This window comes from Stegostoma tigrinum, chromosome 3, assembly GCF_030684315.1.
Source record: "Stegostoma tigrinum isolate sSteTig4 chromosome 3, sSteTig4.hap1, whole genome shotgun sequence".
NCBI lineage: Eukaryota > Metazoa > Chordata > Chondrichthyes > Orectolobiformes > Stegostomatidae > Stegostoma > Stegostoma tigrinum.
Window position 1 is genome coordinate 114569628 of NC_081356.1, and position 16240 is coordinate 114585867.

Consider the following 16240-nt stretch of genomic DNA (forward strand, 5'->3'; position numbering starts at 1 on the left):
TACCAAATAAGTTTCAAAAGCATTATTAACATGATTATTTCCAAGTAGGACAATCAGGAATAGCATGCTATCTGCATTTAAAAACACCATGCAATCTTTAGCCCTTAACTTTATTTCTTGGAAATTAAGCTTGGTTGGTATCTTCTAGAGGTTAGATGATGGTTCTACAAATGGTATTGGAAGACGGCATGTCTATGCCTTGTGGCCTTAGATAAATTAAATGTGAAATTTTACAACTCATACAATCCAAACTGGAAGAGCTATGTACAAAGATTCCATCAGTCTGCGGCAATAAGGTAGGTGAATGTCACTCCCACTCTAGAGAATGCCTTCTCAGCACACGTGAAAAAGCCACAGTGGGGTTTTTCCCATTGACTAAGTCAAACGCTCACAGATATGAATCCTCAGACGTTTCTACTTTTTCATTCAGAGATGGTGGCTAATGTCCTTGTGATTAAACTGATTCTGAATTTGATTCATTAAAACACAAAATAAAACTAAAATCTGTGCAATTCCTCTACATGTGGGGAGCTCCACTTCAGGAAAGCAACTCAACAGTCCAATATGATACATTCAACAACCAGTACCTGCACAAAATTATTTTTATGATCTTTGTCTGAATCTTCTTCAAAAGAAATATCACCAAATAGATGCCAACGCTTGACATTTTTGTTGAGCCGCCAGGCAGTAAAAGTGTCATTTTTTGTGCTACTTGTACTGAAGTTGGAAGCAAAGAAAATTGCATTAGCTTCGATACATATATACAGAATAACACCTTTTTTGGGGGAGGCGGGCGGTGGTGGAATAGCTGTAGCAATACTGGGATTTATGAAACCAATAAAAACAGATATTGCTGGAGAAATTCAGAAGTCTGGCAGCATTCGTGGAGAGAAATCAAATTTAACATTTCAAGTCTTGTGACCCTTCTTCAGAAGGAAATTTATGATGTGCCAAAAATGGTTTTTCGGCAAAGGTTTCAACAAAAGCATTTTTCTGATAGTGTGAGAATGCAATTCAGATGATGGGGAGGTAAACTGGATAGTGGCACATCTGTCACCAGTTCTACACCTAGTTCAATATTTGGTTCCATTGACTTGAATGGCAGTCACCAGAATATTGCACCGTTTACCTCCACGCCCAAGTCAATTTCACTCCCATTATAATAAGTTTATCCCAAATCATTGCCTTCCTAGACACTCGAACTAAAAGTTCAAAATTCCTCTACTCTAAAACCACGGACAATAAAAAAAATGAAATGCAGAGCACTGATATTCCTTCAGCAGCTACATCTTTGATCTTGAAACTACTGCAGCTAAGCTGCAGCTGAGTATTCCCACTTGGCTGCATTCTGACCCCATTTCCCTGGCAGTGCCTGGTGCAGTTAGATCAGATATGCTCTTTCTGTTGCATCTAACCTTGGACTTGACTTCAGACAAGTTTGTAGCTGAGAGTGCCAACTATTTTTGAGAACACGGCCAAAAAAATTGTTAATATTTAAAAGGCAACCTCCGTGTGCGGTGGTTAAAAAAAGCCTGCAGGCAACCATTGTGTTCTTTCAAAAATAGTGATTTGTCTTATTTTTAAGCTTTTTCAGCTAAAATGGTAGAAGTTCCTTTAACTGCAGATTAGATAAGATCAGGTTGTGTTCAACCATATGTCTGATTAATATGCAAAATTTCCTATGAATTTCTATTAAAACATGCATATAATTAACATTTTTCAAGTCAGTTATATACACCCGAGTGATAAAAAGTGACCTTCCAACCTTTTTGTGCCCTGTAGCCTCCCCACTAATTAACCCCCACTGATATATAACAAAGGTTTCAGTCTTCTAAAAGCTTATAGAAACAGTTGAGAAGAAAGTGACTTTTCAATTCACCTCAGTAGCCAGTTATACTAAGCCATTAATTAAACCACTTTGTTAATCCAATAACTTCACAGTCATCTTTTTTTTAACTGGTACCTATGTTTCCCAAGCCAAATTTACAGGTAAATTTAGTAGGATCTGAACACATTTTCTAGGTCAATTTAATCCACATTTCTGGATAATTTGTCTAGGAATATAACCAATTAACCATTAAAACATTTCTGAAGGATGTCCTAAACCCACAATTCTGAGGTGACAACTATGAACTAACCAAGCAGACATCATGAAAATTAATTTCATAGGAATCAATTGACTATATCTGTATCCAAACAAAATTTGTATTTACTTTATTTATTAGAGTAGCAGGATTAGGGATCCTTCAATACACATGAAGTTGAAGGATGGTCTTTTTAAACATTATAAGTTGGCATTAATTACTTCATATAATAGAATCCTTAATATCTGAATTTCTTAATATTATGTGTGTAGGAATAAATTGGACTTAAATCATTGAATAAAAGGGTATTAGTTAAATCAAAATTCTCTTTTAAATTTAACAATAATTGAGGAGACAGAACTTATCCTCAAGTTGTGAATATTCTAAAGGTTGGTGTATTCCATAACTAAGTTGGGTAACATCATAGGTTATGTCTCCTATAACACCAGAAGTGCAGTATTTTTCATATCAGTCAGTTATGTCATAACTCATAAAAAGTGACCTTCCAACCTTTTTGGGTGTTGCCTCCTCACCGATCACTGACCCACTGACATGTGATAAAGACTTGCCCTTTAAGTTTCCATTTCATCGCAGCATTCAGTTGTTCACAGGTAAGATATTAAAATTGAGGGCCCAGCTGTGTGGTCAGACAGCTGTAGAAGCGTTTATGGTACAAACTGTAGTGGAGGAGAGTTATCCAGGTCTCATAGTTATAATTGATCCTTAAACCACAGGTCGAAAATTATCGATTTCATTCAATGATGTTTCTGGGATATTGCAGTTGTAAAATCTACATTTTTTGGCCTGCATAACACTCTAAAATTAACTCATTGTTTGCCAAGCACTTTGCAATATTATGAGACTGAAGAAACTACAAGAAATGTGTTACTTATTTATGGCCACAAATTAATATCACAACTAATACTTCATCTTATTTCCCGCTGTTTAACTCCACTGTATATTTAAGTGATACAGCAGGACACATCGATTAGGTTTTTATGCTTGCTGTAGTGAAATATTATGATCACCAGAGAAACTGATAACTTTTAAAGGGAAATTTAAACACGACAGTTCTGAGAAGGATCACTCAACTGAATCCTGTGCAAGGGCTATATTATTTTGGAAATATCTAGACAGTGGAAATTTGAATTATTACAATTTTTAACCATTATGAGGTACATTAACAATTTAGTACTGTAGAAGTCTGGGCACCACACCTTAGGAAGGATGTATTGGCCTTAAAAGGCCATTGATCATCAATGTGGACTTCACAAGCTTCAAAATCTCACCCTCCCCCACTGCATCCCAAAACCAGCCCAGCTCGTCCCCTCCCCCACTGCATCACTAAACCAGCCCAGCTCGTCCCCAGCTCCCTAACCTGTTCATCCCCTCCTCCCACCTCAAGCCGCACCTCCATTTCCCACCTACCAACCTCATCCCGCCTCCTTGACCTGTCCGTCCTCCCCGGACTGACCTATCCTCTCCCCATCTCCACACCTACACTCTCCTCCTTTCAGAACACTCTCCCCATCCCACTCTCTGATGAAGGGTCTAGGCCCGAAACATCAGCTTTTGTGCTCCTGAGATGCTGCTTGGCCTGCTGTGTTCATCCTGCTACACACTTTGTTATTTTACAAGAACGATACCTGGACTTCCGGGATCAAATTATGAGAAGAGATTTTTCAGCTCAGACCTGTTTTCACTTGAATTTCAAAGGTTGAGGAGTGATCTGATCAAAGTCTTGAACATAATCACAGGAAAAGAAAGGGTACATAAAGATATACTATTTCCACTGGTGGGATTCTAGAACTAGAGGACATACACTGAGAATTAGGGCCAGATTATTCAAGAGAAAGATATTAGGAAGCACATCTGCATACAATGTGTGGTAGGTGTTTGGAACTCTTTTCCACAAATGGCAGTGGAGGCTGGATTAGTCATTTCAAAAAAAATCTGATATAGATAAAGTTTTGTTCAGCAGAAGTAGTGTTTGGTCAGGACCAATGTCATCTACAAGATCCCCTGCAGAGACTGCGAGAAACACTACATCGGACAAACAGGAAGGAAACTAACAAGAGTACATGAACACTAACTGGCTACAAAAAGACATGACCAATACTCACTCATCTCAATTCACACGGTCAAGGAGAACCACAACTTTGACTGGGACAACACCAAGATGCTGGGATAGGCCAGGCAGAGACAGGCACGAGAATTCCTAGAAGCATGGCACTCCACGAAGCATTCCATTAATAAACACATTGAACTCAATCCCACATACATTCCACAATGAAGGAAAACCGGAAGTGAGGCGATCCATCTCAAAAGACTCCAGCATTTAAAAACCAGGCAGGAAAACACACTGATGTTTCATAGGACGCTGCACTGAGGATGTTACCAAGCATGGTAATGAAACATCTGTGAAACAAGAAACCAGCTTGGCGAGCCAACCAACTTCACCACCCACAACCCGATTCACAAATCTAATCCAAAACCTTATACATTTGTAATGAGTTGTGGAATGGAAGTTTGACTTCCAGTGCACTCTTCCCACTAAGATTGCCCGTAAAGTGCTGGCATGGTGCAGAATCTCTGGGCACCAACAATGACAGACTGATGTCGGCTAAACGTAATTGATAAGGATGGAAGGAATGGGTACCAGGTTTCTCATGCTGCAAAATGAAATGGCAATAAAAGTAGCGAAATATATCCTATAGATAGGGGAGATACGTCTGAGTGATTTACAAGACTTGAAGAAGGTGAAGGCTGTAGAGTTGGAACATGGGTTAAAGGTATATTTCCTGTAAAAGCTAGAAAGGCACAGAAATAATTAAACTATCCGGACAGCATTTAGGACTAGTGGAAATACAGGAGGGACTGGGTACACCAAGTGGTGAATGGCTCGTGTTAGTGAGAACGAATCTGCAGCTACTGGAGCTTGAACATGAGAAAGATCTAAAGCTGTATCAGAGATAATGGGAACTGCAGATGCTGGAGAATTCCAAGATGATAAAATGTGAGGCTGGATGAACACAGCAGGCCAAGCAGCATCTCAGGAGCACAAAAGCTGACGTTTCGGGCCTAGACCCTTCATCAGAGAGGGGGATGGGGAGAGGGAGCTGGAATAAATAGGGAGAGAGGGGGAGGCGGACCGAAGATGGAGAGAAAAGAAGATAGGTGGAGAGAGTATAGGTGGGGAGGTAGGGAGGGGATAGGTCAGTCCAGGGAAGACGGACAGGTCAAGGAGGTGGGATGAGGTTAGTAGGTAAATGGGGGTGCGCTTGGGGTATCAATCCTAATGGTATCAATGTGGACTTCACCAGTTTCAAAATCTCCCCTTCCCCTACAGCATCCCTAAACCAGCCCAGTTCGTCCCCTCCCCCCACTGCACCACACAACCAGCCCAGCTCTTCCACCCCACCCACTGCATCCCAAAACCAGTCCAACCTGTCTCTGCCTCCCTAACCGGTTCTTCCTCTCACCCATCCCTTCTTCCACCTCAAGCCGCACCCCCATCTACCTACTAACCTCATCCCACCTCCTTGACCTGTCCGTCTTCCCTGGACTGACCTATCCCCTCCCTACCTCCCCACCAATACTCTCTCCACCTATCTTCTTTTCTCTCCATCTTCGGTCCGCCTCCCCCTCTCTCCCTATTTATTCCAGTTCCCTTTCCCCATCCCCCTCTCTGATGAAGGGTCTAGGCCCGAAACGTCAGCTTTTGTGCTCCTGAGATGCTGCTTGGCCTGCTGTGTTCATCCAGCCTCACATTTTATCATCAAAGATCTAAAGCTGTTGGAAACAAAAAGGGAGAAGAAACTTAAAGAATTAAACTTGACGAAAAAGAGGAAGAGAATTCAAAAGGTTAGAACAACAGATTCAGGAGAGAGAAAAGGATAAAGTGAAGGAAATAAGAAAAGCCTTAAATAGATGCAGAGACTTTGATTGCAAATAGCTCTAATGAGGTAAATCTGAGCCACAATCTAAAGTGCAGTCAGATTTGTACAGGATCTACCAACATTTGAGGAAGAGGATGAGCAGCCGTGCTTTATATCATTTCAGAAGGTGGCAGAGCAAATGAAATGACATAGGAAAATTGGATTATGCACTGTCAGAGCAGGTTAACAGGTAAAAAACATGAAATTATGCATTGCTGTCAAAGAAAGTTTCAATGGGTTATGTCAAAACTAGGTGCGAGTAGTGAGGAAGATGTAATGAGGTTTCAGGATGAATTTGACAGGTTGAATGAACGGTCAACCTCATGGAGTGCAGCATAACGTGGAGAGTGTGAAGTCATCCATTTCAGTTGCAAAAAGAGAATGGCAAAACATTATTTAAAAAGCAGCAGGGTGGGAAATATTAATGCATAAAGAGACCTGAGCGCATTTGTACATTGGTCACTGAAAGCAAGCCAGCAGGCTCAGCAGTCCGGAAGGCGATTGTCATAGTCATGGAGTCAGAGAGATAGTCATCATGGAAACAGACTCTTGGGTCCAACTCATCCATGCTGACCAGATATCTTACATAAATCTAATCCCATTTGCCAACATTTGTCCTATATCCCTCCAAGCCCTTCCTATTTATATACTCATCCAGATGCCTTTTAGATGTTGTAATCGTACCAGCCTCCACCACTTCCTCTAGCAGTTCATTCCACATACGTATCATCCTCTGCATGAAAAAGTTGCCCTTTATATTTTCCCCCCCTTATCTTAAACCTGTGCTCTCTAGTTTTGGACTCCCCTACTCCAGGAAGAAAACCTTGCCTATTTACCCTATCCATGCCCTTCATGTTCTTTTAAACATCTATGAGGTCATCCTTTGGCTTCCAACGCTCCAGGGAAAATAGCCCCAGCCTATTCAACCTCTCCCAATCGTTCAACCCCTCCAACTCCAGCAACATCCACGTAAATCTTTTCTGAACCTTTTCTAGTTTCAGAACATGGTATATTGAATGGTATGACATCTTTATTGCAAAAGAGTTTGAGTATAGGAACACGGATTTTTTTTGGCCTTGTACAAGCCTTGGTGAGACCACACCTGGAGTACTGTGTGCTATTTTGGTCTCCTTACCCCAAAAAGTATGTACTTGCAAAACTGAGAGGCAGCAAGGCTCATCACATTAGTTTATGGGATGGCTGGGTTATCATCTGACGAGAGCATGGATCAATGGGCTTGTATTCACTGGAAAGCAAATGAATGAGAGGGCATCTCATTGAAAAGTACCAAATTCACACAGGGCAGGACAAACTAGGATGCAGGCATGATATTTTTACCTGGCCAGGGAGTCCAACTAGAGGGGATCCAATTTTGAGCTGCCAAATCAGCTCAAAATCTGTCCCATTAAGCATTGTCCTGGTGTCACTCGCAGATCAAACCCATGTGGCTCTAATTCAAAATTCAAATTCTAACTTAAATTATATTCAGATATATAAATCACATACCTTATATCTTAGGGTATGTCTGACCTGTGCCAAGAAAGAGCCAAGGCAGCATAGGTGGTATTTGAGCAAAGACAACCAAATGTTCAAATTAGAATCAATAGGTCAAACTCAAAATAAAAGACACTAAGCAGCAAACATTTTGTAAGGCTAGGCCTTTGCTTTATGCTCACTCCAAAGCAGTAAGTAAAAAGACAGTTAGAAATATTGAAGAGTTGGTGAAAAGTTGTGAAGCATAACAAGTACTGAGTCTATGCCCAATACCTCAAGAACTAAAATAATGAGGTTTGAGAAAATTGCAATGTATGGGTTGCAAGAGTTTTGTAAAATAATGGCCCAAAGTTTGAGTTCAAAATATTTCTGGGTAAGAACAGAGCCAATTCACTTTATTACAGTGCTTCCCAAACTTGTTTCTGCTGTGAACTTATTTTGATACTTCAACTGGTGTAACCCCAGAGTGAAAATGGACAGTGGGAAGAGTTGTTGAGCAGGATGGAGGTTCCAATATTACTAACCATTAACATTTTGCAAGTTCTATTAGTGTCAGTAGCAGGCCTCAGAGTTCACTGGATTAGGCCACCTCCAAAGGCAAGAAAAACCATATCTAAAGGGACTAAGTCTCTCCTCCACAGGTGTTATTACTGCCTCAGAGCTTGTGGCACCCATATGTTGAGAGCTCCTATCAGTGTCATGTGGATTATTTGCATGAAACAGAATCTTGGACAGAAACAAAGCATGATCAAATTCCTTCAACACTCCAAACTGGAAATCAGAAGCAAGAGTCACAAGCTGAAAGTTTCACAGTATGACAGATTCCACTAGAAAACCAGAGTCCCAGGGTCTTCCATTAAGACAAATCAATGTCATAGTCTCAAACACTAAGTGGATCTGGTAGTCAAGGTCAAAGCTCAAGGTTGATACAAACAGATGTTGAAAGACCTGAGTCAAACTAATGGAAATTGATGGCGATACCCAGACAGAAAGAGAAAGAAGCCAGATGGTCTAATTGAAAGTATATTGGAAGGAAGAAAAAAAAATCAGTAGTTATGTTCACTACTTCTTATCAAGTGATGTTATTATTGTTAAACACAAGCTGGTGATAAAAAATGCTATACAAAAACTCCGGCATCTTTGAGGCCTGCACTTCAGCTGTTATAATTTCCAAGACCAGAGGATGTATGCCCATTTTCTCAACTTTCCTGAGCTAGAAGCATCAATTCCGTTGACATGTAAAGAAACTTGAGTATCTAGTTATCACTTCATAATAAACTTTTCTCTAAAATGAAATTTATCCACTGATACATAATGTGAAATACCACTGCAATATTCAGGAAAAATATAGTCACCAGGTTTCCCAAATATTGGGAGATTGCAATAAAGTACCAATGGAAAGAATATCTTGTGTTGGCCAATCGCTATAACAAGTACTGAGTCTATGCCCAATACCTCAAGAACTAAAATAATGAGGTTTGAGAAATTTGCAATGTATGGGTTGCAAGAGTTTTGTAAAATAATGGCCCAAAGTTGAGTTCAAAATATTTCTGGGTAAGAACAGAGCCAATTCACTTTATTACAGTGCTTCCCAAACTTGTTTCTGCTGTGAACTTATTTTGATACTTCAACTGGTGTAACCCCGGAGTGAAAATGGACAGTGGGAAGAGTTGTTGAGCAGGATGGAGGTTCCAATATTACTAACCATTAACATTTTGCAAGCTCCATTGCTGTCAGTAGCAGGCCTCAGAGTTCACTGGATTAGGCCACCTCCAAAGGCAAGAAGAAGCATATCTAAAGGGGCTAAGCCTCTCGTCTACAGGTGTTATTACTGCCTCAGAGCTTGTGGCGCGCATATGTTAAGAGCTCCTATCAGTGTCATGTGGATTATTTGCATGAAACAGAATCTTGGACAGAAACAAAGCATGATCAAATTCCTTCAACCGGATGGTAATACATTCCCATTCATGTCAGTAAATATTTTAAAGCTACTTTTCACAAACTGGAGAAAGTGTAATATCAGTCAGGAACAACGAAGAAAAAACAAAATTTCATTCACCTGAATTTTATAAATGCAGGCAGTAAAAATTTAAGATTAACAAAGCCATCTCATATTAAATGGGTGAGCTTCTAAAGTTCAAGATTTAATCATTGCTGGGAAGAGATAGGTGAGTGGTATTGTTGCTAGACTAATAATCCAGTGACCCAGGTAATGTTCAAGACACCTAGATTTCAATCCCACCAGAGTAGCATAAAGAACAGTACAGGTCAGGAGCGGGCCTTTCGGTCCACCAAGCCTCTGTCAACAAATGATGCCTTTCTAAACTGAAAAACTTTTGCCTTTATGTGGTCTGTATTCCTGTAATCCATGATTATACATGGATCTGTCATGATGCTTCTTAAACATTGCTCTTGCACTTAGCACCCTCTGTGTAAAAACAAAGCTGCCTCTCACATCTCCTTTAAACTTCTTCTTTTTACCTTTAATCTATAGCTTTTCGTAATTGGCATTACTACCCTGGGAAAAATATTCCAACTATTCATTCGATGCATGTCTCTCATAATTTTGTAAAACTTCTATCAGGTCACCCCTCAGCCTCCAACATTCAAGTGAAAACAAGCCAAATTTGTCCAATCTCTCCACATAGCTTATACCCTGCAAACCAGGCAACATTCTGGTAAACCTTTTCTGTACATTTTCCACAGTCTCCACATCCTTCGGGTAGTGTGGCAGCCAGGACTATGTGCAATATTCTAAATGTGGCCTAATTAAAGCTCTTCATAGCTGCAACATGACTTGCCAATTTTTATGCTCTCTGCCCAACCGACGAAAGCAAGCATGCCATATGCCTTCTTGACCACTTTATGTAACTGTGTTGCCACTTTCAGGGAACTGTGGACCTGAATCTGAATTCAATAAAAATCTGAAACTAAAAGTCTAATGATGACATAAAACTATTGTTGAATGCTGTAAAAATCCATCTGGTTTTTAAATGCTGTTTAGGGAAAGAAAGAGCCATCCTTATTGGTCTGGCCTCATTGTGACTCCAAACCCATAGCAATGTGGTTTACTCTTAACTGCCCTCTGAAAGAGTGAGCAATCAATGAAGGGACCAGAAACAACAATGACAAACCCTGCCCTATTGACACAGCAGAGTCCTCCTTACTACTATCAGGAGGCTACTGACAAGACTGGGGGAGCTGTCTCACAGCCCACTCAAGCAACAGTCTAATATTATCATAGTCACAAAAACCTTACACACAATGCCCCACCAGCAGGACAGATCCAGCAGAGGTGGCAGTACAGTCATACATAGTCAGGATAGAACTGCACTGAAACATTGACACCATAAAATCTCATGGAATCAGGTAAAAATGGACAAGGAAAGCTCCTGCTGACTACCACATAGCCCTCCACCAGCAGCAACACTCCTACCCATACACACTCGCTGCCCTTGCCTGACAGATAGGGTTTCAGGCAAAATGTGTGGGAACTAGGTATATGACCTCATCCTCCCCTAACTACCTGCTTCAGATGCACCTGTGTGACTACTACATACTTCTTTTGAAGACAAAATCCCATCTTCACATTGAAAATACCCTTAAATGTGTTGTCTGGTCAGCGCACTGAGTACAAGAGTTGGGAGATCATGTTGAGCCTGTACATGACATTGTTTAAGCCATTTTTGGAATACAGGGTACAATTCTGGTCTCCCTGCTACAGCAAGGATGTAGTGAAACTTGCAAGGGTTCAGAAAAGATTTACGAGGAAGTTGCCAATCATTAATGGAATAGCAAAGAGAAATACAGTAAGGGATAGTTCGACTTCAGATGATATTGTCAAGAAACAGAGTGAAGATGAGAGTTGGGGACAATGGATAGATCTTTGAGACACTTGAGATGACAGGACTGAAACAGGAAGGAAAGCCACTGAAATTGAATTTCTGGTTGTGATCAGGTGTGGAAACAAAAATCAGGTGACAGCAGTTTCAAGCAACAGAGAAGATTTGGAAGCTGAGGTTTTAGTTAAATGTGTCAAAAGCAGCAAACAGGTTGAGGAAGGAATGTTTTCTTTGTTTCATCACATTGGATATCGTCTGCAACTTTCTTAAGAGCTGTTTTTGCTACATGGCAGAGATTGAAACCTGACAGTCATTAAAGGAGTTCAAAACGAGGGGGCCTATTTTTATGGTGAGGGGAAAGACTTAAAAAGGGTTATGAATGGCAACTATTTTTTAACACGGAAAATGGTTTGCGTGTGGAAGGAACTGCCAGAGAAATTGGTGAATGCAATTACAGTTAAAATGTTTAAAACATATTTAGATAACTTCATGAATAAGAAAGGTTTGGAGAGATATGAGTCAAGTGCTGCCAGGTGGGACTAGTTTAGTTTGGAAACATGGTAGGCATGGACTGGTTGGACTGAAGGGTCTGTTTCCATGCTGTAAGACTCTAAGGTATCCATGTTCAATGACTTTGGAAAGGAAAAATGTTTGAATATGAGTGGTGAGGAGGGTAGGGTTAAAGATTTTTTAAAATATTATTCTTTCACAGGATTTGGACATCAATAATAAGGCCAGCTTTAGCAAATTTCCCATCTCCAACTGCGTTCCAGGGCAAATGAGAACCAAACACATTTTTGAGGAAAGGGTGATGACAGCTGATTTCAAGACAGTGGAACTAGCAGCTGAAGAGATAGAATCGTCAAAAATACAGGCTAACATAGAGGAGATAGTTGACTGGTCAGCAATTTAGTGGGAACTAGGGCTTAATTTTGTTGGCTACTTGCAATATTAAAACCTTGATTGTAAAACCATTAGAGGATACTGCATCCTAAAGAACATCTGACCATTGCCTTGTTTTAATAAACAGCGACTATGAAGATCAGCAATGATAGAACACAACTACCAGCTGTCAAAATCAACAGCTCTGCACTTTGATAGAAAAAGATGCTTTTGTCCCAAATGCCTCTCCAAACTCCACTTTTCCAGTATTTTGCACGATGAATATTCTAATGAATGACTGAAATATATGTTTTTATAGTAGGCCTTTATTTTATATATTAATGTTTTTCAAACCTATCTATATGAAAATTAATTTTGCTGAAATTTATGAAAGTAGTATTAGCTGCTGAAAGAATAAAATCATTAGCATGGCAAAACACTTAATTAGTTCAAAAATAAAGCAATACGAGAAAATTGTTCTTTGGTGACCTTAGACCAATATTGGAATTTGGTGACACGGATCCAACAATCATGGAAACTTCCTGAAAACCCCTGAATATCTATCCCGTTTCGGAAAACTGACCTCAATTTCAAAGTCTGTTCATTACAATACATAACTTGCCACAGACTTGCCATAATAAAATTATATTGATCATGTTTATTCTGGCTTAAAAGGATTCAATGTTTGTACTTCCACTGTCCTCAATCCTATACTATTACAATCACAATGCTTACATCGCCAGCAAGTGGATCTCAAATGGTGACTGTAGTTAACACAGGCTAATTGGTATAACAATCAGTGCGGAAACAAATCGGAGACCATACATAGCTACACCTTTGATGTTGGGTTTCCTATATATTGTCTGCTTTTGAAAAACCAACACACTACCATACTTTAAAACAGAAGTGGTCAGGTGCACTCCAAACTGGCTCCAATCAAAATTTTGAGACTCTACTATAGCCTGTTCCTATGCTTTACGAAATAAGATTTTTGTGCAAACTGTTGAATTTTGTAGTGTTTTTCTTGTAATTGACAGAGCATATGGTGACCTCCATGGGCATGAAACACAAGAACGAAGAGCTGGCGATGTGTGTCAGCATGCTGGTTTATATGCATTATTGGAATTGTTTTTCGAAGATTATGAAGATACAAAGTATCACCCATTTACTCACCTAGCTGCTAAGTATGGCATTATTAAATATAAAATAGATATATACAATATCATTATTGCAATCAGTTCGTGGTTGTATATTTTAAAACGCAATGGGAATCATCGCATGACTTATTAAAACCTTTTAGCTAATCAACAATCGACAAATTATGTATTCTTTCCCAACTAATACGATATCGAAGTAGATGAATATTCTCAAATTATTCTTCATTAGATCGGAGCGCATTAATGACATAATTGTGTGTCTAAAGAGAAGCTATTCAATAGTCCGGTTGCATGGCAGCATTCCAACCAGCAGCCAAGAGTTATATCTTTCGTAGATCATCTGATCTGGGTAAACAGGCTTCGCAAACACCGACGCTTTCGCTCAGGGTCTGCTCTGTTCGGCCAGAATGGATTTGCAATACCTCCGTTCTACCAGAGAAATGCTGCCTGTACAGTGAGCCGTTTCTGTAAATATTGAAAGATAACTAGTTTAAATAGTAGGGTGAGATATTAAGGTTTGCGCTGTTATGTCAGAGTTCAAAAACAATAAATCGGGATTACATGCTTTTTATTCTGCAAGCTGGATTGGATGTCACTATCATCCAAGTATTTGCAATGTCTAGTCCATCTTTTGTGAGGGCATTTTAAAAAGAAAACTTTACTGACGCGTCTGTTAAAGGCATCAAACAAAGTTAGGACGATTTCTAAAACAATGTGCTACATGAATCCGCGCAAATGCGTTTGCCCTATTATTATGTCCTTTTGGAAACTGCCCAAATATTTCTGTGATGAAAAGTTCATCACTGTCAACTAGAGTTGGTAGTTTCGAAAGGGACGATAATCAAGTGCCTGTGGTATTGGAGAAGCAACTAGAGAGATTTGGGGTTCAAATCCCGGGGCAAGATCTGACAATGAACTATTTGCATTCAGATTGTACACACGATTTCCACTCTCCACACAGTATTTTGCGTTTCGTTAAAGCAGCTCACTACATCGGGGTGGTGCAGTGTTCCCCAGAAATACTTGTTCAAAACCAAAACGTGTTACGCTGAATGAAGGTGGTCGCACTCACCCAGATATTTTATACTGAAGCCTCGGGGAGGTTTAAGGGATCTCCTCATCCAGGCTTCCCTCAAGACTTCCAAGTGGGACTCCTTGCCCTGGATCAGCAGGACGTGTTCGTCGATCCAGCCGAGGAAGAAAACTTCCGAGATGGCGTCTGTCACTCTCTTGTTCCAGAAGTGCTGCATGTTCTCGGCTTTAAAGTCGGCGAAGATCTCGTAGCCGGTGTGATGGTGCTGAATATTGTCAGTGGCCGCCACTGTCGCCCTGGCCGCGCCGGTCCGAGCCAGCACCACAGCCAGAGAGTGAGGTGCGATCTGCAGAAACTTCTCCATTCCCGGTGGCATGTCCGAGGTTAAGGATCTGACACTCTTGCAACTCGGGACCCAACAAACTGACAAAACTATCCGCAGAGTGTTACTCTCAGCCTCTGGAAAAAATACCCGCAGGTAACGATGCTTTGCATTTCTTCGGACTGAGGGTATAGAGTGCTGTGACGGCGGAGGGGGTGAGGTCAGGGTTAGGGGAGGGAGGGCCTTACTGTGAGGGGGGGGGGTGGAGGGGCTTGAGGATTTAGTCCGGCCCCCTCCACACGCACCTCCACCTGCCTTGAGCTCCCGAAACCTGTCCTTTGCTATTGGGAACACCCTGTTCCTTTAAGCCCGCTCCCACTCCCAGACCCTGCAGTGAAGCTGCGACTCTGCCTCCCGCAGGACGGCTCCAACACCTGCAGCGCGCTCCACTCGCGCGCGTCCGACTCCTCGCCCCCCCCTCCCCCCGCCCACCCCCCACACAACCGGCGCGTGACCCGGCTCACCCCGGTCTTACGCACGTTCCAGCGCGCACCCGGTTCACACTACCCGGCCAGGCGCGCCCCGGCTCACACAAGGTCACTCGCGCGTTCCCGGCTCACGCAACCCGGCCTGCGCGTTCCCAGCACATGCCAGCTTAGACCACGCGTTCCCGACAGTGCATGCTGTCTCGCGCGGTCCCGGCTCACACTGGATCCGGCGAGTAGGGGTTGGTGTGTAGCTGGCAGGAGCCCTGGGAGGGGGCAGAGATTGATGTCCATATTCAATTATCAACAGAAGTGGCCGGAAAAGCTCAGCAGGTTTGGGAGCATCTGTGAGGAGAAATCAGATTTAACGTTTCGGGTCCGGTGACCCTTCCTCCCAACAGGGTTTTGTGGTTCAGTTCTGAGGAAAGGTCATCTGACGCGAAAGGCTGACTGATTTCTCTGCACAGATCCTGCCAGACCTCCTGAGCTTTTTCAGCAACTTCTGTTTTTGTTTCTGATTTACAGCATCCGCAGTTCTTTTGGATTTTATTCCATGTTCAACATCACTGGCCATGATAGCTGCAACACACTGGTTACCTGACCCTGACAAAGATCTCTGCAGTTCCACAAAAAACTGGCTGCAGGACTGTTAAATGATGTGGTGCAATAAAATAATCAACTTGCCGGTGGGATCATCCCAAAGCCCTTGACAGCCAATTAAGATCTTACGTTTTTAAGTGTAGTGACTAGCATACAGGAAGAATCAATGACCGGGCAATGTTTTTCAATTGACATTTGCTCATGTATAAGTATTAGCCCTGTCCTGAAGTTATGAAGGGTCATACCCTCTAGAAACATTCGTTCTGTTTCTCTTTCCACGTATTCTGCCAGACCTCAGTTTCTCCAGCAATTTCTGCATTTGTTTCAGATTTCCAGCATCCACAGCATTTTGCTTTGAACTTCTGGGTTACTTTTCTGCCTTTTTTTGAAACTGGTATGCAGG

At 41.4% G+C, this 16240-nt stretch overlaps 1 protein-coding gene across 2 annotated transcripts in view; it reads right to left on the bottom strand.

The window, feature by feature from the left end:
* The window catches only part of LOC125451022 (storkhead-box protein 2-like), a 292747-nt gene extending 277602 nt beyond the window's left edge, over positions 1-15145 (bottom strand). The window contains exon 1 of one of the 2 annotated variants that reach the window (XM_048527666.2): positions 14470-15145. In XM_048527666.2, coding sequence (XP_048383623.1) covers positions 14470-14806 — 337 coding nt within the window. In that variant the 5' untranslated portion in view covers positions 14807-15145. The remainder of the gene's footprint in view (positions 1-14469) is intronic. The other variant, XM_048527668.2, reaches the window with a different exon arrangement.
* Positions 15146-16240: the final 1095 nt, after the last annotated feature.